General features: G+C 46.5%; 2 protein-coding genes across 22 annotated transcripts in view; one reads left to right on the top strand and one right to left on the bottom strand.

Moving 5' to 3' along the window:
• The first annotated feature begins 2 nt into the window (after window positions 1-2).
• Window positions 3-22,096, top strand: part of PLEKHJ1 (pleckstrin homology domain containing J1) — a 93,760-nt gene continuing 71,666 nt past the window's right edge. For 2 of the 6 annotated variants that reach the window (XM_043535918.1, XM_043535917.1), the window contains exons 1-5: window positions 7-201; window positions 1,215-1,282; window positions 3,527-3,593; window positions 6,228-6,318; window positions 6,878-6,941. In XM_043535918.1, the coding sequence (XP_043391853.1) occupies window positions 108-201; window positions 1,215-1,282; window positions 3,527-3,593; window positions 6,228-6,318; window positions 6,878-6,941 (384 nt within the window). In that variant the 5' untranslated portion in view covers window positions 7-107. Of the gene's footprint in view, window positions 202-1,214; window positions 1,283-3,526; window positions 3,594-4,488; window positions 4,859-6,227; window positions 6,319-6,877; window positions 6,942-8,056; window positions 11,763-22,096 lie in introns of those variants that run through there. The other 4 variants (XM_037885599.2, XM_043535919.1, XM_043535920.1 and 1 more) reach the window with 4 other exon arrangements.
• DOT1L (DOT1 like histone lysine methyltransferase) overlaps window positions 12,806-22,096 on the bottom strand; it is a 125,934-nt gene continuing 116,643 nt past the window's right edge. For all 16 annotated transcript variants that reach the window (XM_043535915.1, XM_037885593.2, XM_037885597.2 and 13 more), the window contains one exon: window positions 12,806-21,108. In XM_043535915.1, the coding sequence (XP_043391850.1) occupies window positions 21,101-21,108 (8 nt within the window). In that variant the 3' untranslated portion in view covers window positions 12,806-21,100. The remainder of the gene's footprint in view (window positions 21,109-22,096) is intronic.

Raw genomic sequence — 22,096 nt, 5'->3', positions numbered from 1 at the left:
CGGGGCGGGGCCAGGCGCTTCCGCGTGGGGGGGGGGACGGGGAGCGGCTCGTTTGGCCCCCGCAGGTGCGCGCGGCCGGGGCCGGGGGATGCGGCGGGGGCCTCGCCATGCGCTACAGCGAGCGGGAGCTGCTGTCCCTGTCCCGGCAGCCGGCGGAGAAGGCGGCGGAGATCCTGATGCGGGTGCCCAAGAAGGGGAGCGGTGAGGGAGCGGAGCCGCCGGGGCGGGGCTGTGGGGAGCGGAGCGGGGCTGGGGGGAGGGGGGAATAACCGGTGGGGCGGGGGGCAGAGCCAGGACCAAAGTGTGTGTCTGTGTGTGGGTGTGTGGTGGGGAATTAAGTGGGGGGGGGGCCTGAGGGGGAAGAGCCCGGGGGTGGGCCAGGGCCTGAGGGGGAAGAGCCCGGGGGTGGGCCAGGGCCTGAGGGGGAAGAGCCCGGGGGTGGGCCATAAGGGTGGGGGAAGGGGTTGGGAAGGCAGGGGGTGCCCATGTCTGCTGGAAGGGGGCTCTTTTGTGGGGAGTGGGGATCAACTTCTCCCACCCGGGAGACCGTTATTAGCAAACCCCCCGCCCCCCACACACACATACAGTTGAAGCCATCTCTTTACCCTTCCTCCTCCCCAGGCAGCTCCGTTGAGCCCCCTGCACTGTGCGTATCCCTGTGGGGATATCAGGGACCGTGTGGCTGCTTTCCCTAAGGGAGGGCGTTTGTGCTGGTATCTCCACCCCTGAGTTCTTCTCCTCGCTCCCCATGGGGAGGGGGTGCATGTGAGTGGGCTGCCTCCCTCCGCCGGGCGGCTGCCTTTCTGTGGACTACCACGTACAGCTGGTGGCATGCATTGGGATCCTACCAGCTGGGAGCTGCTATGGAAGCATGCGTGATTATAGTTTTATAATTCATCAGGGATGTCCTAGCCAAGGCTGGCGAGTCCGGGATGGACTCAAGATTGCTTGAGGTGTGGTCACCAAAGAGCTGTTCAAGTGAGAATTAAATGCCAGAAGCCGCTTACAATAAGCAGTGGTGATTTAAATTCTCATGGAGCTGCCTCATAGGGTCCATTTAATCTGCAAGGCAGAGATGCAACCTAGCAGCACATTGCTGTGTACCAGTGAGGGTGGAATGGGCCTGTCTCTTCCCTTCCCAAACAGCTCCAGCTCTCCATCCTCCACTTCTGAATTCTCAGACTTCACTTCTGAATGCTCTCTTTTCTTTGCAGTGCTGAAGAAACGCCTCGTGAAGCTTGTTGTCAACTTTCTCTTCTACTTCCGAACAGATGAAGCAGAGGTATGGAAATAACCTGCAGCAAACTGGCTGCATGTGCTGGTTAGGGCCGGTGTCACAGGAACCTGCCTTATTATTTAATGTGTTTATTACACCAGTGTCTAAGAACCAACCAAGAGTAAAATCCCATTGTGCTAGGCACTGTACTAACACAGAGTAATAGATGGCCCATGCCCTGAAGAACATACAATTGAAATAGTCATGATGTGATGTTCACTGTTGATGTTTGACAAACATTATGAAACCTCTGCTTGGCCTAGGCCTGATAAGTAACCACTGTGCCACCCAACCCTGGCCACTCTGTTTCTCGTGCTATGGTCCAAAAACGAAACACAATCATTGCCACGCTTTTGTGCAGGACTGCAATTCATGTATGTGAAACTAGTGAGGTGGATTTTAAATTTAGACTAATCCCCCACCAATAGAACTGGGATTCCTTTGTAAACAATGCCTGCATCATTGCCTATGTGCCAGACCTGGTAAAAGTAAAAAGAAAATCCTGAAGCAATGTAATAGCTGTGTTTTATTAATATTCCTTACTTGGACCTTTTATAAGTCTGGTTGTTAGAGCAGAGGAATTGAGAGCTGAAGACTCCTGTGTTCTGTTCCTGCAAATGACTTGATGCGTGTCCTTGAGCAAGTCGTTTGATCGATCTTTACATTTGTTTCCTCATTGGTGGTAATAAAACCCACTTTATAAAGTGCTTGGATATAAGATGCATGATGAGTGCAGCGTGGCATTGTTGTTTCTATGCCATTTAACAGTCTTGAAGACAAGGTTTTGGGGGTGATGTTTTTGTAGTTTGTGCCAATCACAAATACATGTGACCCTAAGGGTATGTCTACACTACCCGCTGGATCAGCAGGCAGCGATCGATCCAGCGGGGATCGATTTATCATTGCGTAACTTAGATTGATTTTTCTCCCTTCCTCCCGGCCCCCCCAGCGTAGACCAGGGCTAAGAATCCTTGCACTCTCACTTTAGGGTATTCTCTCCTTCTTATCTATCTCCTCTGAGAGTCACAATCACAGGATCTGGCCAAGAAGATGCCACACTTCACAATCACGCTTGGGTGATTGTGAAATCATGTTAGAGCTCTGACTGCCTGAGACTAGAGGCCAGTGCCAGTAGCAGATTTCCCTCCACCTCTGCTTACGTGATTTTGGCTGCTTCTGCTAATTGTCCTGGCCATTAGAAACTATAAATATTTCCCTTTGTGTTTAGGGGTAGATGATCCAAAATGGTCCAAAAATAGTTTGTAAGCTTAGAGTAATGTGTGCTGAAGGGATACTTAGCCATGATACAAATAACACCTTTTATTAAAACTGAGTTGATTTTTAAAAAAAATCTTTGCTCTCCTGTTTGTCTCTTGCATTTCATTCAGCGTGGACAAAGACTAGAATAGTCAGTTTCACTTTTGTTTATACTTAGCTTTGCTCTCTGGTTGCTCATGCCCTATATATATGTATGCACCAATATATAAGTTGCAAATTTTGCAGGTGAAATTCATTTGTTTAAAATAAACTGTTTTAAAATAAATGTAATTGTTTGAATGCCCTGACGCATTCCATTAGTCTTCTGCAAAGTCTCACGCTTTTTCTTTACCAAACCTAAATTTGGATTTCAGTTTGTCCTGCTGCAGCTTCCAGCCAAACTTGCTCTGCAGACTCGATTCTGGAGAACTAGAAATAAACTTTTACCTTCACCTCTCTTTGGGCAGATCACTGAGCTGTTTGTTAAAGCACCAAAATGATACTGAGCAAATATAAATGCCCAAAGCACTGTACAAATACTAATCAGCACAAAATATATTTATACAGTGCAGCCTGACTGCAGAGATAAAGAAATTGGCTGCCTAAAGAACGCTCCACGTTAAACTCACTCAGTTCTAGTCCGGTTACGATGCCTTCCCTGAAGTCCATCCCTCAGTAGTTTTTGTGGTTTATCAGTGTCTTCCTACCTTTTAAAAATATTTTTGCTCACTTGAGTTGCTGTAGCAAACTAAACATGGGAAACCGTGAAAGAGCTGTGACTATCTAGCTAGTACCAAAGAACTAAAATACCTTAGGAAATGTAGTTTCTGCACTAGCATCTCTTCAATTATATCTTTCTCTCATGAATCAGTCACTGTATCCCCCACATCGCTCTTAGTGTTCCCTTTTTCAAGACGATGTCTTGCATGTTTATAGAACTGGCTGAACAATGGGGAGGGGTGTCTTAAACCTTCTCTTTGGGTTTCTTTCTAGCCAATTGGAGCTTTGCTGCTGGAACACTGTAGAATCACCAAAGAAGAGGAGAATGTCTTTTCAATCAGTGAGTTTTGGATAAAGATTCTCATGAATTTCACTCTCCTTAAAATGTGGTGTGTAACTTTTTCCTTCTCAGTCAAGTGTTGGAAGGGCAAGTGTAAACATTTCTGGGGTCAGCTTATGTACCGTATTGTGGGGGGGTGTCAGATCCCAAGTGGGGCAGAGGCAGTACTTGAAAGGGGAGACGCTTAAGGAAAACCCTGGGTGTTGTAGGAAGTGGTGTTGGGGATTCAATAGAGGCCCCTCTTCCCTCTCTGTACTGCATCATTGCCACTTTGTGGTATAATTACTGCGTTTCTGAAGAGGCGGTCTCATGGCTGAGGTGTGAAAACCAAGACCCTGTCTCACGTTTTGTCAGTCAGGACGCTAGCTCTGGTGCCCTGGACAAATTATATATTTTGTCTCTTGGCTCCCCCTTGTATTATCAATAGGCTTCTCAGTAAGAATCTTCAGTTCTTCACTCCCTCTCCTAAGCCGCAATACAGTGATGCTGTGTGCTAAGTAGCTGCTGTGCTCTGTCCCAGAGGTGGCTGCATTCACTGCTGGCTGAAGTGATCCCTGAGTGCAGTTTGTAGAGCTTGGTGGGATAAAAGGAGCAGTGGAAGTGTATGAATTGTTAAACACCAGTGGAAGAAATTCTCATCTGGGAAGACTGGATATTGACAGACTGCTGCATCTAGGCTCTTTCTTTCTGGTAAAAATAAAATGAAGAGGCTCAGATAAAGTACTTGTCAGGGCTGTCCTATTCCCGGTACTCCCGCCATGCTGTTTGGCCTTGTGTCGATAGCAGTGGCTCCAGCTGGCTTGTGGCCTGTTGTCCTTTGTAAGCAGCCTTTCATCCAACAAGCAATCATTGTACAAATGGTATGTGGCAAAAATAACAGGATGTTTCCTCCAAGGCCATCCCCATATCTGTTGGCCTGGCTGTCGGCGCAGCTGCTTCAATGTGCGGAGCCTTCAGTCCCTGCTTGCTGGAATGGAGGCAAACTCCCACGGTCTCCGCTGGACCTTCTTGAAACAGTGTGCCTACAGAGAGCTGCCTGGGCACCAGCCTGCCGCCTGAATTCCTGCTGCTCTGGGGCCTTCCCCGCCCCTCAGCAGAGCAGTAACCTTGGGACATGAGCTTTCTGCTAAAAGGTGCTGGCTTGGCAGCCCGAGAGACCGGAGTCTTGTATCCCTTGAATGGGTACAGCAAGGGCACTGCTAGCTTCCCATGCCATCCCAACAAGGTGTCTCCTGCTCCGGAAAGATCACCTCCCAGGGCGACAGGCGAGTTTACTCAGCCTGCCAACAAACTGGGGCAATTAGTGGTGGCTTTTGTGATAGTCACGCTCATGAGACCCATCAAAGCTCCCTTCACATGGACTAATGATGAGCCAGCAGCTCTCACTGCTGTCCTGGGCCGGAGTCTGTCAGCTGCTCTGAAAGTGACAGATTATTGCAGCCTATTGCCACCCCACTGAGCCATCCAGCCCTTCCCTGCCGTCCCACTGGAATGACTGTCACAGACTCCAGCTATCCCAAAGCTCTGCACAGCAGCACGACAGGCTGCAGGTCAGCAACAAAGCAGACCAAGGTGGCGGTTCCTTCCCTCAGACGTTTGCCTGCACTGCTTCGCATAGAGGTGGCCCTCTTTGAGAACTGAGGTGTTTGACCAGGACACTGAGCCTAATTCCAACTTGTTCAACTACGTTCTCCCTTGTTAGGTTCCCTGCTGAAGCTTTGAGATGTGGTGCTTTTTGCTGCCTCTCCTGAAATTTGGTGTGGTTTAAACAGCTGCCCTGTTCCATCCCAGAGGTGGCTGCATTGCAATGACGCATGAGCTGATTCCATTGTGTATCCTTCATATAGCTCTGTGGTAGGGTGTCTTTTGGGATGAAAGGTACAAATAGATCATAGAATCTCAGGGTTGGAAGGGACCTCAGGAGGTCATCTAGGCCAACCCCCTGCTCAAAGCAGGACCAATCCCCAATTTTTGGCCCAGATCCCTAAATGGCCCCCTCAAGGATTGAACTCACAACCCTGGGTTTACCAGGCCAACACTCAAACCACTGAGCTCTCCCTCTCCCTGTGAGCATGAGCCATTGTAAATGTGCATTAAGAGGGAGATGAGCCCCTTTTGCTGGGTCTGTGCCACTTTCTATGGACAGTTGCTGGCAGTGACCTTTCCCCAGTTGGCTGCTCTATAACTTTTCCAAGAGAATAAAATGACTGGGGGTTACTGGGCTGTGCCCATGACAAACCACGTTACTGGGTGCTGCAGCCGCTGGCTTTCCTGGGGGCGGGGTTCACAGCAGCTCTGCCCCAAACTGCCCCGTCAGGATTTGAAAGCAACTGACTAAAGCTTTAGTCCCACTGCAAAGTGTGTGACTGGGAGGCTGGGTGTGTCCCGTGGGGCAGTGCGTCTGAGGCCATGCTACACAAGGGGCTTGAGGGAGGAGATGATGGGGAGAGAAAGGGGGCTGGGGCCTGGTACTACTAATTTCTGCTAGTGGATCTCCTGCCCTTTTTAAATAAATAAAAGGATAGTTATGGCCTGACACAGGTGAAGGGGTCACTGGTGTTGAGGAACTCGTAGTGACACCTGCTGGTGGGTCCAGGGAGCATTTCTCAACCATCCATTCCTTGTCCCCGGCAGGTTTCATTGAGGAGCCAGACAGGAAATACTCCTTTGAATGTGACACTGAGGAGCAATGCCAGGAGTGGATTGAGGCTCTCCGAAGAGCCAGGTAGGGCAGCCGGTTGGGCGGGGGGGGAGCTTCTCCACCATTGCGCTATTCTTGTGTTCTGCAGAACCCAGCTCAGCCCTGGGTGTGCCCCGCTGGACTTGGGGGGAGAAGAGGGAGCTCGCTTGGCAGCAAGCAGCACCAGGAGCGCTCTGCCCAGTGCAGTAGAGACATCTCTTGTACATCATTATCTTGGTCACTGAATAGGGAATTGTTCCTGGACCTGGACTGATCCTTCACATGCTGTTTGGTGGCTTCCCTGATCACAGCCACTGGCACTGCACTAGGAAAACCGCACCTGAGCTCTGCGGAGAGACGACTATAGGAAGCCACAAGGCGCATTTGCTCTGTTGGCAAGGGTGGGACGGTGGCTGTGGCCAATGGTCCTTTGCCGTGGCCTGTGGGGGAAATGCCCACTGGCCATGTAGCATAGTCTGCCCCATGGCCCATGAGCACTGCTGCAAGAATGTGCACCGGCGCTAGAGCGGAGACCTTCTGTAGGGCTCTGAGCAGCATGTGAAATAGATCCCCTCGATTCAGCTAGACACTCCTTGTCTTACAGCTACGAGTTCATGAGACGAAGTTTGATTTTCTATCGGAATGAGATTCAGAAGATGACAGGGAAGGTGAGTGTCTCTGATTTATCATCCACTAGCCCCTTTCCTTCCATTAAGGCCAGGAACAGTCAGTCCCTAGGGAGAGGTGGGGGGGTTGCTGCCTGGTTTATACCAGGAGAGAATTTGAGCAACCAGAACTGTGTGAGGTTGTTGTTGTTTTTTTTTTCCCCCCTCGGGCTTGTTGCAGCCCATGGGAAAGAGCAACCCCTTAATAACTTAGTTCTTGAAACCATCGGTGTCGGAGCTTCCAGTCGGTTTTAAGGAACCTGCCTGCACCCAAGTGTTCCTGTACAGACTGCCGCAGCAATGGCCCATTTAACTTCATGCCTCCAGCTGGGGAACCTCCAGTGCAGGTCAGGTTAGATCCTGCTCGGTGCAGTGGCACTGGTGTGTGGGGGTGGCTGGGACTCAGGTGAAGTACCTGCCTAGGCAATGCCAAGTGCTTACAGCATGTCATGCCATGTCTTCTGTGGGGCTTGCTGTGAAGCAGGCGTGTAATTGTCCTGATGCCCAGTTCTCATCTGGCAGAGCTCTTGCTAATTTAACACTGATGAATGTTTGAACCTGGCAAAATGAGGCAAGGGCTATGTAACATCCCTGCACCCTTCTGCCCGTGCAGGCATGGGCTTCCCCCACCTCTGCTCTGCTCCTGCTTTCTAACAGAGAGACCAGCAAGCCATAGGGTGGCTGTGTGACACCAGCACACACACTTCTGTACTAGGATGGCTAAAAAAACAACCCACATAACTGACTGTCTTACAGCCTCCAGAAAGGCTGATGGACTGTTCTTTGCCGCACCTCCCCATCCCACCACCCTGTGTTTCCTGCTTTGACTAGGAATCAACACTCAGTCTAGAAGTTAATTTGACCATAATCGGATGCCCAGGCCTTAAGTAAAGGAATGGCTCTGGCTGTATAATCTCATATGCTGCAGCTTGTCCCAGTGTACTGCAGCCCTGTGAGGCGGCCCCATCCTATAAGGGGAGGCACTGAGATCAGCCTGGGCAAACCTCCCTTGAATCGTGCGGGAAAGGCAGGCTGGGCAAACCTCCCTTGAATCGTGCGGGAAAGGCAGGCTGGGTGCCTCGCTCCCCCTTACTTACGGGCATGTGCTCTCGCTGCAGGACCCCCTGGAGCAGTACGGAATCTCCGAGGAAGCCCGATTCCAGCTGGGAACACGCAAGCTGTAACCTGGCAGCCTCCGTCCCCACCCAGCCCAGTGGGGCTTAACTGGCATTCAGCCACCTCCTTGTGGGGGGTGGGGGTGAAAACACCAACCCCCCGTCGGGGGGAGCTCCTGGGACCAAGTGACTTACTTATGGGCCAGATAACTTGTATGTCTTTTTTTTTTTTTTTTTTTAAACGGATTCATTGCACACTCCCCTTCCTGTTTGTCTTCAGCCCCTCCGAGCTCCCATCTCCCCGCAGCAAGAGTCTTAACTGGCCACTGCTGTGTCAGCTTCAACTTGATGGACCATAAAACTGCTAGGCTGAGGGACTTATGGGCTGCCCGTTACTCACTAGATGCTTGCCCCTAGGGCTGTTGAAAGCCCTCATTCAGAGTCCCAGGGGATTTCAGCTATGATGCTGATGTGGAAACCTGGCTGGACTTGTCCTGGTGGGAGCAGCCCAGGGGTCTTCCAGCATATGGTGCTATTATAAGGCAGGGGTGATCTGGGGTAGAGGGCCAGTGTCTGTTCTAGGCCAAAAACATGCCAGAATTGGCAGCATTTCTGCTGGGAATGGCCTCAGGGCTTAGGCCATCCAGCTCTGCAGGCTGCCTGCTGCACCTCCTGGTGGCTGGAGTTTGTCACCTGGGTGCCCTGAGCCAGCTGGTGGCTGATGCTTTGCTGGCTTTTGCAAAAGTGGCTAATCTCAAAGGGAGGAGGAGGGTCTTTCGTTAAGGGGGTGTGTGTGTTTTTTTTTCTTTTTTTTTGTTTTTGGCCGATGGCATTCCTTTGCTCATAGCGGTGGGGTCCTTGGCCTTGAAATGCCAGACTCACCCCTCTCCCGCATTTAACTCTGTCCGGTCCACTCTAGCTGCTAGATCTGTACTGGACACTCTTCAGCTACTGAAGATAGATGCAGGGAGCAGCTGTTTCAGGTAAGGGAAGCCCTCCTCTGTTATGGATTGCTACCCCCAAATGGAGGGAGGAGGAACTGGCCCTTACTCTAAACAGGGTTAACTTATGTGACTGCTGGTGCTCCTGCCCCCCTCCCTAGCTGTTGCTGCTCCGGCTGACAGTGTAGCTGTAGGGGGCAGTGTCTTCATTTCTTTACACGAACCTACAGCAGCAGCGATTGCATTGTGACATGCACACAGGGTTACTGGGGCCTGTCTCAGCTCAACACCATTACTAAGGTCTAATTTTGAACTAATGCAGATGAATCCAGCTACCACGAGCCACCCTACAGCATCTTTAAAATGCACTTCCAACTTCTCGCACAGTGTGGGGTTGTGGCTTTCTCACCAGTGCCCAGGAGTGAGCAAAGCAAGGGTTTGAAAGACACCTGCTGTGAGGCAGTCTAAACCAAACTCCTCCCCCTGACCTTGAGAGCAAGCTATGGTTCTTAGTGGCATTGTTCCCTTGCCTGGAGGGGGGTGCTGTGGAGTCATTGGCTTCCCAGAGCAGGTGGCCTGCTGTGGGGCTAGTGAAAACAGCTGGGTGGATGCTGTAGTCCCCTTTACTGGAGGCAGCGTGAGAGGTAGAACTGTGTGGGGTGTAGAACCACATCTTGTCCATGCTGAGATGGGAGACAGGGTCCCACAGCATGAAGAAGAGCTGTACAGGGCTACTTCAGGCTTTATTCCATATACAACACCCCTCATCTGTTTCTGCAGCTTCCCTCATCCTCAGGAGCTTGAGCAGAAAAGACCAAAGCAATCCAGTGATTTCTGGAGGGCTGGGAGACCTGACCTAATTTTTTCTTAAAGTGCTTCAGGCATGTACTGCTCCTAGGAGACTCCCAAGGAGGAAATAATGCGGGTTTAGAACATTAGTTGAGGCTCATTGCTTTAATACAAGACATCAGCTGCAACATTTTACTATCTCCAGTAGAGGTGGGAGATGGGGGACCCTGCCCACCTCTGCACCAGGACCACATGTGTTGGATGGAGGCTGTTGCTAGTAGCTTCTACATGCAGCTCTAGGACTCAGCGGATGAGCCCTGTACAGTGTGGGAAAGAGGATGTAGTACACGACTTTAACTGATCTTTTGTCCTGTCCACATGGAATGCTACTGGAGAGCAGCCTGGGTGATGGGTGGAAGTTGTTCCTCCACTTTGTGACTCACTCCGAGGCTGCTCAGTGGTGAACCTCTGGCTGGTAAGAGTGGGGGAGGCTCTGGAAGACCTTGGGAGCCCAGCCATGCCTTCCTCTTCATTGCCCTGGGAAGCAGCAAGAGAGGATTAGGCAAGAGCACACTAGAGCTTGTGCTTTAGAGAACATGACCTCAGCTGCCTCTATATTGCATTCGCAAGCAGCCCTTTTCTTGGCCTTTGCTGTTGCCCTGAGGTAGAGCAGAACACAGATCCATGGTTTTGGTACTGAGCCCAGCACTCCCCTTTGAGAGTAGGGACACGGTTTGTTCAAATATGGCTCTTGCTATCTGGGGGCTGCTAAAGTTTCCAAGGTTATTAAAGTAGGCTCAGTTCTAGCAGCTGTCTTCTTGCTGAAGTTAAAGTCTTTGCCCACTTTCACCGGAGCTGAGGCAAAGGCTCCATAGCAACTGACCTAGGAAATGGTGTTTAAGAGGGTGCTTTGAACTCTGTTGTGACGGTTACGCTCCCATCCCCACTGTCAGCAGCTAGATAGCAAGAATTGTATTCCCAGCGTCTCGTCTCCTTTAAGTCAGCTAAGACAATTCAGTGTAAGCCAGGAGCAGGCTCTTTATTAACTCCATAACATTGGTACATCCCATTAGGGAAGCTGGAGCTTTTTTTAGCTAGGAGAACGCTGAGAAATGCAGTAGTTTCATACAGAATAAACTGAATTAGGGAAAAGATTACACCCAGTATTTCTCTCTCATGTTCAAAACTTGTTTGATTGTTCAGCCAGCTTGCTTTTGGGCACCAGTGTTGCTTAGTACATTGGCTGACTCAATTCTCAATGCTTGTGTTACCAGACTGTTCGTGCCCTACGGTCACCTTACCTGAAAAATCGTTGACAATATTTAAAATCCTGGCAGGTGGCCATCTGAACAGAGCTTGTGACAGCTAAGATTTCAGAACTGGAGAATTGGTTACTTGGACCACTCAAACTACTGTATAAATATTCCCTCTTCTGCCTTCCCTGTACAAAAACACTAGCTTTTTCTTGTTACCCTTTCAAAGGGCAGACCTTAAGCTTACAGTTACCATTGCACACTGTACAGAAATGGGCATTTTATTAGGGTGGGGGGGTACATTAGGTGAGCAAGGAACAGCTCCAACTATTTGCTTAGATTAGGAGGTACGTAAATTTCACTTTCATTACTTGATTGAATGTATGAAGACAGATGCTGTGAACAGTTATCTGAGCATGGGTGCCCAGTAACTCACTAAGACTAGCTTTACGGTTCAGGATTAAGGGGAACAGGTTTAGGAATCTGTTATTACTGGTCATTTATATGCAAAAGTTTCTCATTATCTGTTCAGGTTCCTTTTTGTGGTTAGTTGCTCTAACAAAAGCGTTATATACGGGTGCTGTTCATAGGCTGTACAATCAATGTTTTAAACAAACACCTGTCGTGGTTTTAACCTGGGCGTAAATTCAGCTGCTGTGTAAGAATCCCATGTGCATTTTCTTCAAAAAGAAAGGTTGAAAGGGGAATAAACGTTGCAATCAGTAAGGGTTGGATTTTCATTCATACCTAAGCTCCCTTGACTTTCAGTGGGATTTGTGCTCTTAACTTATGGGCTTTGGAAACACCTACCCTCAAAATGATATAACCCTTTGGACAGGAACGAAGCAAGCGAACAGCAGACCAGAGGTGTAACTGTCGTAGAGTCAATAGAAAGACTAATATAGCTGAAAGCATCACCCTTGTTACCCATGTCTGAGCCAGAATGGTTGGCTGCAGCAGTGGGGCTGAAATGGGTATGGTAGATGAAAATCAACAGCAGCTGCCAGGAGTAGGGCAGTGAGGTAGGAGATTCCTAGTGGGACTGTAACAGCAGAGATCCCATAGCAGGAGCACCGCATAAGCCCAGTGGGCCAGCCAATATTATCCTCTCTACAGGTCAAAGGCTACTGAATTCTCTCCTGACATGCTTTCCTCTACTGGGGCCTGACTCGCTGTAGGGAAGCCTTGCAAAGGAAGGACTCCAGAAAATGTGTGTCTATGCATGGAACACCTGCTCAGTGTGTTGCTGTGACCCTGTAAGTTCCTCACATAAGCCCAGCCTTAAATCCATCCCTATTCAGTGGAGCATGTGAATGCTTTGAATAGTGAGGCCTTTTGTCTCCACTGCAAGATACCAATTGAGCAAATGTTTTTAAACCATCACTTCTGCTCCAGGCAGGAGAGTTTAAGGAAAGCTAAACTAAGTTGAGCAACCAAGTCACTTAGCAAGAGTCAGGGGAAAGCTTTTTGTAATGTGATTTTCAGTTGCTAGCTCCTGAGAAGATCATGCAGTGCTTTATAGGGGAATGGAGGCTCAAAGTGAATATTCTACTGTTACAGCTAGAGTCAAGTCAATTGCCCAATTACACTCAGTGACAGTGAAAGAATACAGGAGCCTTGCAGGTCCACTGCTCCAGCAACTGGAGAGTATTGAAGGGGATCTCTGCACTCGTGCTGTGCAGGATACAGAATGCAATCCTCATCTGAAATGTAAAGAAAGCAAAAAACCCGTCTGCTAAAGTACTGAAGCACCACCACAGTACAATGTATTAAAATACATACATTTTAATATAAAGACAAAACTTCAAAGCATTGTTTCAATTACAAATCAAGGTAAAAGACAAGAAATTAAAGTGGAAGGGAGGGGAGAAAAAACTAATTCTTGCATTGTGGAAATTAGAAGGGTGGGTGGAAAATATATATATAATATATATATATATAATATTACATACATATATACACACCAGAAGAACTCACACTAGTTCTATGGAAGAATGACAGGGCAACATACCAGTATAAAAAAAACCAAATAAAGATAAATTAGGGGACGTTTGAATTTTAAATAATTCAATTTCATAGGCTAAAATGTATAAACTAATTCCTATTCACTAGGAAACATCCCATATCACATGTTCTAAGCAAGAAAATGGGTATATTTTGTTTTAAATCCATTGAAAAATGGATTTTTATTAGTAGTTAAAAGTTTTACTAATCAATTCCTGAGCAACAGCAACTTCATTTGCATTCCTCTGTCCAGTCCCACCCAGCAAGGGCAGACTCCCACTCCTAAAATGCTTTCTTAAAAAGAACAGAGACCTAAAGAATTGGTTTTTAATTTAAAACTGACCACTTCAAGAATTTATATTGGGGGGCAGGAGGGTGGAGCCAAGCAGGCTGGATTAGTCCATTCTGCCTTCTCTTTATTAATACCAGAAATATCACCTTTCCAAAGGACAATTCCACTGCACCAGAAAAGCAACCAGATGTACCTTAGAATCACAGGGTCAAACTTGAGAGAACTTCAGCTTAACATCGTCAAACCTTTAGGAAGTGGTTACCTCATCTTTAATATTGAAATTAAAGCATGAAAACTAAAGAGACTTTTAGACAGTCACAAGCACTAAATATACTGGAGGGATATTTTCCGTTTTAGTATTGGGTTTATGCCCTGAAGTTCCACAACAACAGCATCTGGTATTGCAATATTCAGTCTAAATAGATAGATATTTATAATGCATAAAAGGATAAATAAAATATGGCACAAAATTTAATAAAAAGGTAAGTCCAACTCATTCGTGAAAAACAAAGGTCATCTATGGAATTGTTCAGGGGACCGGGGGAAGGGAATTTGAATTAACACAAAAAAATCAGATACTTTTATACTGACTAAATTTATACTTAAAAAACCTCATCTACTGTGATTTCCCTCAGTGCTGCAGAGATAGTTCACAAAAACACTTACTGATTTCTCCCCAAACTGTGATTTAAATAGATTAATGTTTTACAGTCCACTGTACAGTTTCCATTTCTTATTAGAAAGCAATCATCGTTCTGAGCTACCAGTGCTCTTAATGCTTTTGGCTCAGGCAAAACAAGAGAAGCAGAATTATTAACAGCAACCACCTATGAGTATTAATTAGGAGAACTCCCTCTAAAGAAAAAGGGTGTCAAAATTTTCATGCTTCCAAGCTCTGGTATACAAAAGTTTTGCTTTCAATACAGAAAGCAAACTGACTATGTGTGGTCAATAAATTTCTAAAAGAGCCCTCACAGCTAGTACAGAGTTAGAAAGCTAATTACAGCTCTTCAGGGAGCAGCACCTGTGACTGAAGTTACTTAGCAATCCTGGTTAGACTCTAATGAATAAGGCTACTTCCAGGTCAGTGAAGAAAACTGTCAAGTGTATTGATAGTCCCTGGGGAGGAAAATAGCACCATTTTCAGAATAGGTGGAGGGTGGCTTTTATTGTAGGCCTGAAGTCTAGTCAGTGAGGGGAAAATGTGTCCCTAAAACAGCAGCTTATGGGAGACTGCAGCAAGCCCCAGCTCTTGACATCTCCCTCCCCCATTCCAGCAACCATGGGAAAGGTGGGGTGCAGCCTTCAGCTGTGCAGACTGGTGTGTGTGTGTGTGTGTGTGTGTGTGCGCGTGCGTATTGTATCTATATATAAATAGGAAGAGTGATGAGACACGAGCAGTTTCAGGGTCTGATCCTGCCAACACTTCCTTGGGGGCATACCATTTACTACCAGTGAGATACTCCTGGTAGAGGAGTCAGTGTTTGCAGGACCAGGACATAGCAGAAAAACACCACACACGCTTTGTGCTGAAGTTACCTCATCCATCCCTCCAGCTACACCACAGGGAGCAATCCTGCTCTCATTGAAGTCAATCTTAAAATTTGCCTGGCTGACTCTAGAGAGAGGGATTGAACCCTGAATTCATCTTACAAACACCCTTGGAAATTGTCTGAGTCTCCCTAGATGTCACAAAGAACTGGGCTCCACGAATGAACTTTTGAGAGAAGGGAAGCGTATGTTGGACTTTAAGAAAACAATTGGAAGCGACTGTGTTCCCACAAATGAGCATTCACATTAGCAAGACCTAAGTAGACACCGCGGCATATGGCAGGCATTACAAATTGTCCCTGACACAGCGTGGTTAATGCAGTTCCCTGCCTTGACACACTCCAGCTATCCTGGTCCTAGGACTCTCAGCAAAATGGCAGGATGCTGGGAACAAACATCATTGAAACCCAATTTACTTTAATGCACAATCCAAGCAGGATTTGAACCCAGGTCTCCAGAGGTGAAAGTCTAGCAGTTGGCTATGTCTCACCTTCCCACCTACCCTATCACCTATTTAACCAGAGCTATTGTCAGTTTCTCCAGAAAGGGAAGGTGAGGAAGGGAGGGATTACAGATTTCCTCTACAAGGATCTTTCTTTAAATAAACCCAGCTATCAATAAAGGACTGAAACATCCAAGATAGGAATAAAACTTGCCTCCATTTCGCAAACAGTTTTACAGCTACATCTCCTTCTACACTCCATTTTTTGTCATCATTTCATCAGTTCCAGTATAAAGGGGAATGAGGGAGGGAGGATTGGGTGTAAATGATGTTCTTTTTCCCTGCCTCTCCATCCATTTTTAGCTCCATTTCAGTGCTTAAAAACCAATCTTCTGAGGCACCTGACATTCGATCATTTTTAAACAGATGCCATTTTCCCCAGAAGCAAAAATTACTTCATCCTAGATGTAGGCACAAACTTTCACAGCCAAGAGAAAGGTGGGATAAGGCACGTGGGCCGCTGCAAGCTACACCCAGCTAAAGGTGTGCATGGCCCGAGATGCAGCTTAGCCTAAAAACAGCCACATCTGTCAAGCAAATTTGAAGCAACTGCTTGAACTTTGGAATCTGTAGATGAAAGATGCAACGTAAATGCTCGTTTTCACTCCTCTAACAACAGGGCCTGAAATCTGCTGGTTCAGATGACTTTCTCCAATACCCAAATCAGTGAGTTCAGGGACACTCACTGCTATGCAGCTAACATGAGTATATTAAAAAGGCTCTGGCATCTTAATAACTGCACCAATTTAAAACCAAAGCTGTGTGATTTTGGGGGTGGGAAAGTGCGACAGGATGGCATGGACTGGAGCTTTAAAGCTCTTGTCTATCCACAGGCCAGCGATAGGCACAATCACTTCAGAAGCAAGCAGCAATCAGAAAGCACAACTCGAGTGACAGCAAAAGCAATCATTGGACAAGATTCTCCCCACTCCCAGTCAACGTACCTACCTGCACAACTGTTATACAGAGGGGAATTCAGCCTACATAGCCCACTCCAATTCTTGGCCTCGCTACTGAAACTGTTCACAAAGCCAATTATCAATGGGGTGAATGCAATTTGTGTTCTAACAGATATTTATCCCCACAGTAAAGGGAGCAAGAATAACTGAAACAACTAGCAAGTCTCATTGTCTTCTTGTGCTACCTGCCATCTCATACGTAGATTGTGCTTTGGGACAGGAGCTCTCTCTCTTACAGCACCTAGTACAAGGGGACCTGATCTACGATCAGCGGCCCTAAGTGCTACCACAATAGTTCACCTAAGTTTGAATTCTTTTAATATGCAATTCTAAAATGGTTGCCTTTAATTCCTGGTTCACCTGACAGTCTAGATTATAAACAAATTGGGAGGAAACAAGCAGGGGAGTGGCACTGTTAACAATAAAACCTCTCTCAAGGAGAGAGGGCACCCTCAATGGATCATCTCCGATGTTCATACATATGGGAAGCTTTAAAGAGAGCTGCATGTATCTGTCTCAGGGTTTTTTGTTGTTTTTTTTAATGGAAGGCTATGGGATCCTCCATACAAACCTGTAACCAACTCCACTTGAGAGGAGCAAATGACTCAGCACATTAAGGAAGAAACCCACTTTCTCCTCCCCTTCCCCCACAATTTGCTGCCTGGTAGTTTCCCCAAGTACTTGGGGAAACCATCACTCCTGCAACCTGCACTTAAATGAGTGACGAGATTTAATATCTAGTATTTATGATCCTTCCCAGGAAGATCAATGCACTTTACAAAAAGCAGCCAAGTGCCATTATCCCCATTTTACAGATGAGGAAATACAGGCAGAAAATGATTTGAGAGAGGTCAACCATGTCAACAACAGCCAGGTCTCCAGTTCCATTCCAATGCAGCCCTCATGTACACAAGGGAAAGTGGCCTATTTTCTGGATTCCTCAGCCATAGATAGCACTGTCCCATATCAGAATTCTTACTGAATGACTAATCCACCGAAAACAGCTAATTTAAATTAATGCCTTGGGAGCTCTCCTAACTTTATGACACTCCAAGATGTTGTCCGAGGGCTGGGAAAGGCAAACCAGACAACTGGAGCAGATGCACTCTTCCCTTTTTTGGTGGTGTGTAACAACTTGTCTCTGCATCTGCAAACATCTACCCCCTACCTGTTTCACAAAGGGCCACACAGGCTTAGCTCAACACAACAGTCAGGAAGTTCAATTTTTTGGCAATGCAGATGCTACAAAATGCATTTTAGCTTCATTATGAGTCCCCCTGCCAGCAGCACCAATGTGAATGAGAAGGAACATTTGTGACAGTAGAAGAATGACTGGGCCAAGCGTAGGAAAGTGTAAACCAGAAAGAATTCCTTTCTTGCACTTCACATTTTGGCTTAAATAATATTAAATAAATAAAGTACCACCTCAGGTTACTGAGAACAGGTCTTACAGCTCTGGCACTAAGCTTTCTTACTAAGGTCACAAATATCCATAAATTTCCAGCCATGCAGATTAGATCTTTATTACTAATGCTTCACACTTACGTGGGGCTTTTCACCCAGAGATCTCAAAGCAAGGCAAGTATCCTCCTGGTTTTACAGATGGGGAAACATATGGAGATGCTGAACCAATGTGCCCAAGATTACAGTGAGTAAGTGAAAGAGCAGGGAGTAAGACCCAGGTCTCTTGCCTGACCCCAGTGCATCATGTGACTCCCCAAAACTTTAAAAATCTATTTTCCAATTTCTCCATGGAAAAGTGGAGATTCCCAGGGTGCAACACAGAGAAAAAGGGGCCTTTTGGTGAGAAGCAACAGAATTCCATAGCCTTGCCTGCCCCATTACTCTGCCCTGAATCAGGATCAGCCTGCCTGACACTTACCCAGAAGTCCATTTCAGCTGAGATTACTGGGAAGACGAAATCCGCAAGCAAGCAAGGTGCACAGAACACAGAAGGCTGCAACAGTCCAATTTAAAGGAAGAAGCTAACGAAGGCAGAGAAGCTCTGGAATCCCTGCAGGGCCAACTGCCCTCAGAAGCATGTTTGAAACTCACAATACAACAAAGGCTCTCGTTAAACCCTTTAGCAAAACAACAGTGCTGAAGAGGCCGTGTGCTTTAAGAGGATAATGGCTAGGAAGTGCCGCAGGTCTTGCTCCCATTGCACATGGCCAGGATGGGAATTCATTATCTGGTGAAAGCAGACTGACTCAAGTGATGTCATGCATTTCCCACCCATCTCTTAAATCAGGGATGTAACTGAGACACATAGCGGGGTAAAGCTACGGGCCCTTAAGCAGTTGTTCACACTGTTTCACTACCTACCTTTTTTTTAAATGCTCCAAGGTACTGAGTTTGCATTTTGTTGCCTTTAATTGAGATTAAGACTGCTGAGAAGGCCCTGCACCTTTCCGTTACCCAAAGATCTGGATCAGGCTGGCGTTGCCCAATTCACACCTGAACAATAACTGGTTACATGTTTTCCTGGATTCCAGGACATAACTGTATATGGCTTCCACTAGAAGCTACTGGATGTTTCTCAGCTGCCACTCCCCGAGCATTACTTTCTTTTCTAGGTTCTTTCCCTGCTGCTAGGAATCCAGCTGGATGCATCACCTCCTCCCTCTCCTCTCCCATACACAAACCAGAAAATGATTAAAAATATTCCTGGAGATTAGGGATAAGGATCAGTCCCTTTAGCGATCAATAATAAAGCAACATTACATTAATAGCTTCTGCACACATGGCACCTTTTGGAGAGGCTCAGACGCTTAGGAGTGGAGGGGGTAACCGAGCTTGTTAATTTCTATGCCATTGCCCGCTATGTGGTCTAGAGGGAAGCAGCCAATTTGAAATACATTGAAGGTGGGCATTGTCAGTCAGGGTACTGCAAATTTCCAGGACAAATTCACTCCTGTGGGGAAAGGAGGGAGCTGGTGAGAATAGGAAAGTAGGAGAACACTTCCATCAGCTCCTCTGGACACACAGAACCAGCATAGTACTCACGGAGATACCGACCAAACCAGCCACGGAAGCACAGCACAGGAGAGTGCGAAGAGATATTTGGCCTGCTCCAAGTGCAATTAGGCAGCTGATTCACGAAGCCCAGCAGTTTGTGACAAAGGGAAACCACACTAGGGAGTTGGTAAGGGAGAGATCAACTCTATAGTGAATGGCTGCTTGCTGGAGGCTACCAAGTGCCTCTGATGCAATACGACCGTATCTCCCCACACAGAACTTAGGCCAGCAGGGGTTCACTTTAGCACCGGTGTGTTCTGAATCAAGTCACTTTGCTGTAGTGATTCCCCTTCTGTTACTGTGATTTCCTTTATTGGCGCTTGGTCCAGTCTATGCTGCAGACTGATGTTTATGAACTAATGGATCCTCCTCCCCGTTTTGTGCACTTGAATAAATAAAAAACTTTTTACAAGTTTACTGTGCATCACACAACCTAAAAAATAAACTGAATAAAGTTTATGAAATTTATAAATTTTCATCACGTCTATAAAATACGGTCACTGCTCGGAGCGACACTTTTCTGTACACAGAACACCAAGTCACAATACAATTCAAAATGCACCAGTTTGATAGTGTGGCAGCAAGTTAAGCTAGATTGTGGTGTTTTTGTGAACTACCATTTAAACCTATTCAAAGCAAAGAAATACAAAAGCGAATGCACTTAGAAGTCAGTAAAATGTACAAGGCTGAGCCATTTCGGAATCAAGTATCAAAACCTTACTAACAAAATACATTGTACTTCAACAAAAACAACAAGCTGAGCAAATCTGCTGCTATCTGCCCCAGCATAGAAGCTCGGTTTTCAATCTTCCCGATATTGTTAAAAAGGGCCTGACCAACACCAGTGATTATGCACCCTGTTCATATGCCAAATGACACCCCAAAACAAGTTAACAGTCTAGCTACTGAAATTCACAGTGACTTGAGCGCCACCAGAGGCTTTAATGGGCCCAGTGAAGTAGTCTAACAGGACTAGACTTAAGTTATGCTTCTTCTGTTCAAAGTGTCTGAACCAGCTGAGTTTGCACGGGTCAGACCAAGTAATCTAGCTGCCATTCCGGAGGGGAGTATTGCATTCTGGTTTGTAATAAACAATATTAAATGCCTGATAACTGAGCCATAAGCTCTGTTAAAAATAAAAACAACCACCACCCAAAACCAAAGACTGCCATTCTCTGTAGCTCCTGCTTTGCTGTAAACCAATGGACTTTGGTATATGAACAGAGTGAGTTGAATAAATAAAAGCAGACCTTTCTGAGAACTGGGTTTGGCATTGGTCAACCCTCAAATTCAGCACCAAGGATTTGAACTAGAGAGGCACAGTTCTGACGGATGAAATAGCACCGAGAGGAGGCTCTTTACATCTCTGCTGGTGTGCCAGTCCTTTATTATTCAGAGAATGGTTTCAATGAGTTGTGGTTTTTTATGACTTTAGATGGAATAAAATAAGCCAAAATTGTTTTCATTTTTAAAAAAAGATAAATACTTTATCTAAACTATCGACAATACAAACTGGAGCTTTTTTTAAGCATTTTCCTTTGCAGTTATTTTTCAACTCCGATTCACAGTAGAATATTTTCTCTGTTATTTAGGTCTTTTGTTTGTTTGTTTGTTTACTTTGTCCAGTAGTAAGAGAGTAGAAACCCCTGCCAGGCCAGGCGAGCACCTTTCAGTGGAAGCTGAGTGAAGTTGGTCCACGTTGTCCTTGCATAGGTCACATTGGGTTGAGGTAGAAATCCTAGTTACCTGTGGGACAGGAGGAGAGGAAGAGAGCCATCTAAATTAGATGCATCAAATCAAGTGTGTGCCAGAAATGTCATTTACTATATAGTTCTTAGACCTTCTGTTGGCCAGGATCAACAGGGACAGAAAGAAGAACAATCCATGTGTTGATATCAGTCAAAATCAGAGATAGATGACAACTCAACAGGTCTCTTCCATCACACCTCAACCCTTCTTGGGCTGTGCAATCATGAAATTTGATCCCTTGTTCCTAGATTTAGGCTCCAGTTCAAAAAGGTAAACACACAAGTAGTCCTATTGAAGATATTGGGATTATTCATGTGTTTAAATCAGGCATATGGAGCCTGATCCAAAGCCCATTGGAAGTCAATTGCAGCCTTTCCATTGGCTTCAGTGATGGACTTTGGATCAGGACTATGCTTAAGTACCATGCTGAACTGGGGGCTTAGATATTTGTCTGCGTTGACCTCTTCATCTGCTGGCCTAGGCACCGCCATGTGTCAAATACAGGGCCACAGTTCCTAGGCTTTTGCTCTACATCTAGCTTCTGTGTTTATAAATCTCTGGTGCTGCCTCTTCCCCCCGGTAATGTCTTGTCATTTAGATTGGAAGCACTTTGGGGCAGGAACTATCTAATGAATTTGTACAGTGCACCAAGGAGTCCTAATTTCAGGTGTGGTTTACTTAATAAAAATAAGGTATTTTCACAGTGCTCATACCCACATCATGCAGCTATAAACAAAGGACCCCAAAAACGTAACCACAGTCACATCTAGACGGGCCCGAATACAAGAATTCCCGTCAATGAAAACTGCTGAGGTTCTGCCCTTTGGTTTTGTTCTGCAGCAGGACGAAACTAAGACCTTTTGAAAGCTTTCCCCCAAAAACAGAGAAAGCTCCCTGCACCCAGTGACCCTGTGGATAGGACAGTTACCTGGGATGGGGGAGACAGGTGCAAGACCCTGCCTGAACCCAGATCTCCCAGATCCTA

This window comes from Chelonia mydas, chromosome 25, assembly GCF_015237465.2.
Source record: "Chelonia mydas isolate rCheMyd1 chromosome 25, rCheMyd1.pri.v2, whole genome shotgun sequence".
Lineage (NCBI taxonomy): Eukaryota > Metazoa > Chordata > Testudines > Cheloniidae > Chelonia > Chelonia mydas.
The sequence above is the reverse complement of the archived record's forward strand: the minus strand, read 5'-3'. Positions and strand labels throughout refer to the sequence as shown.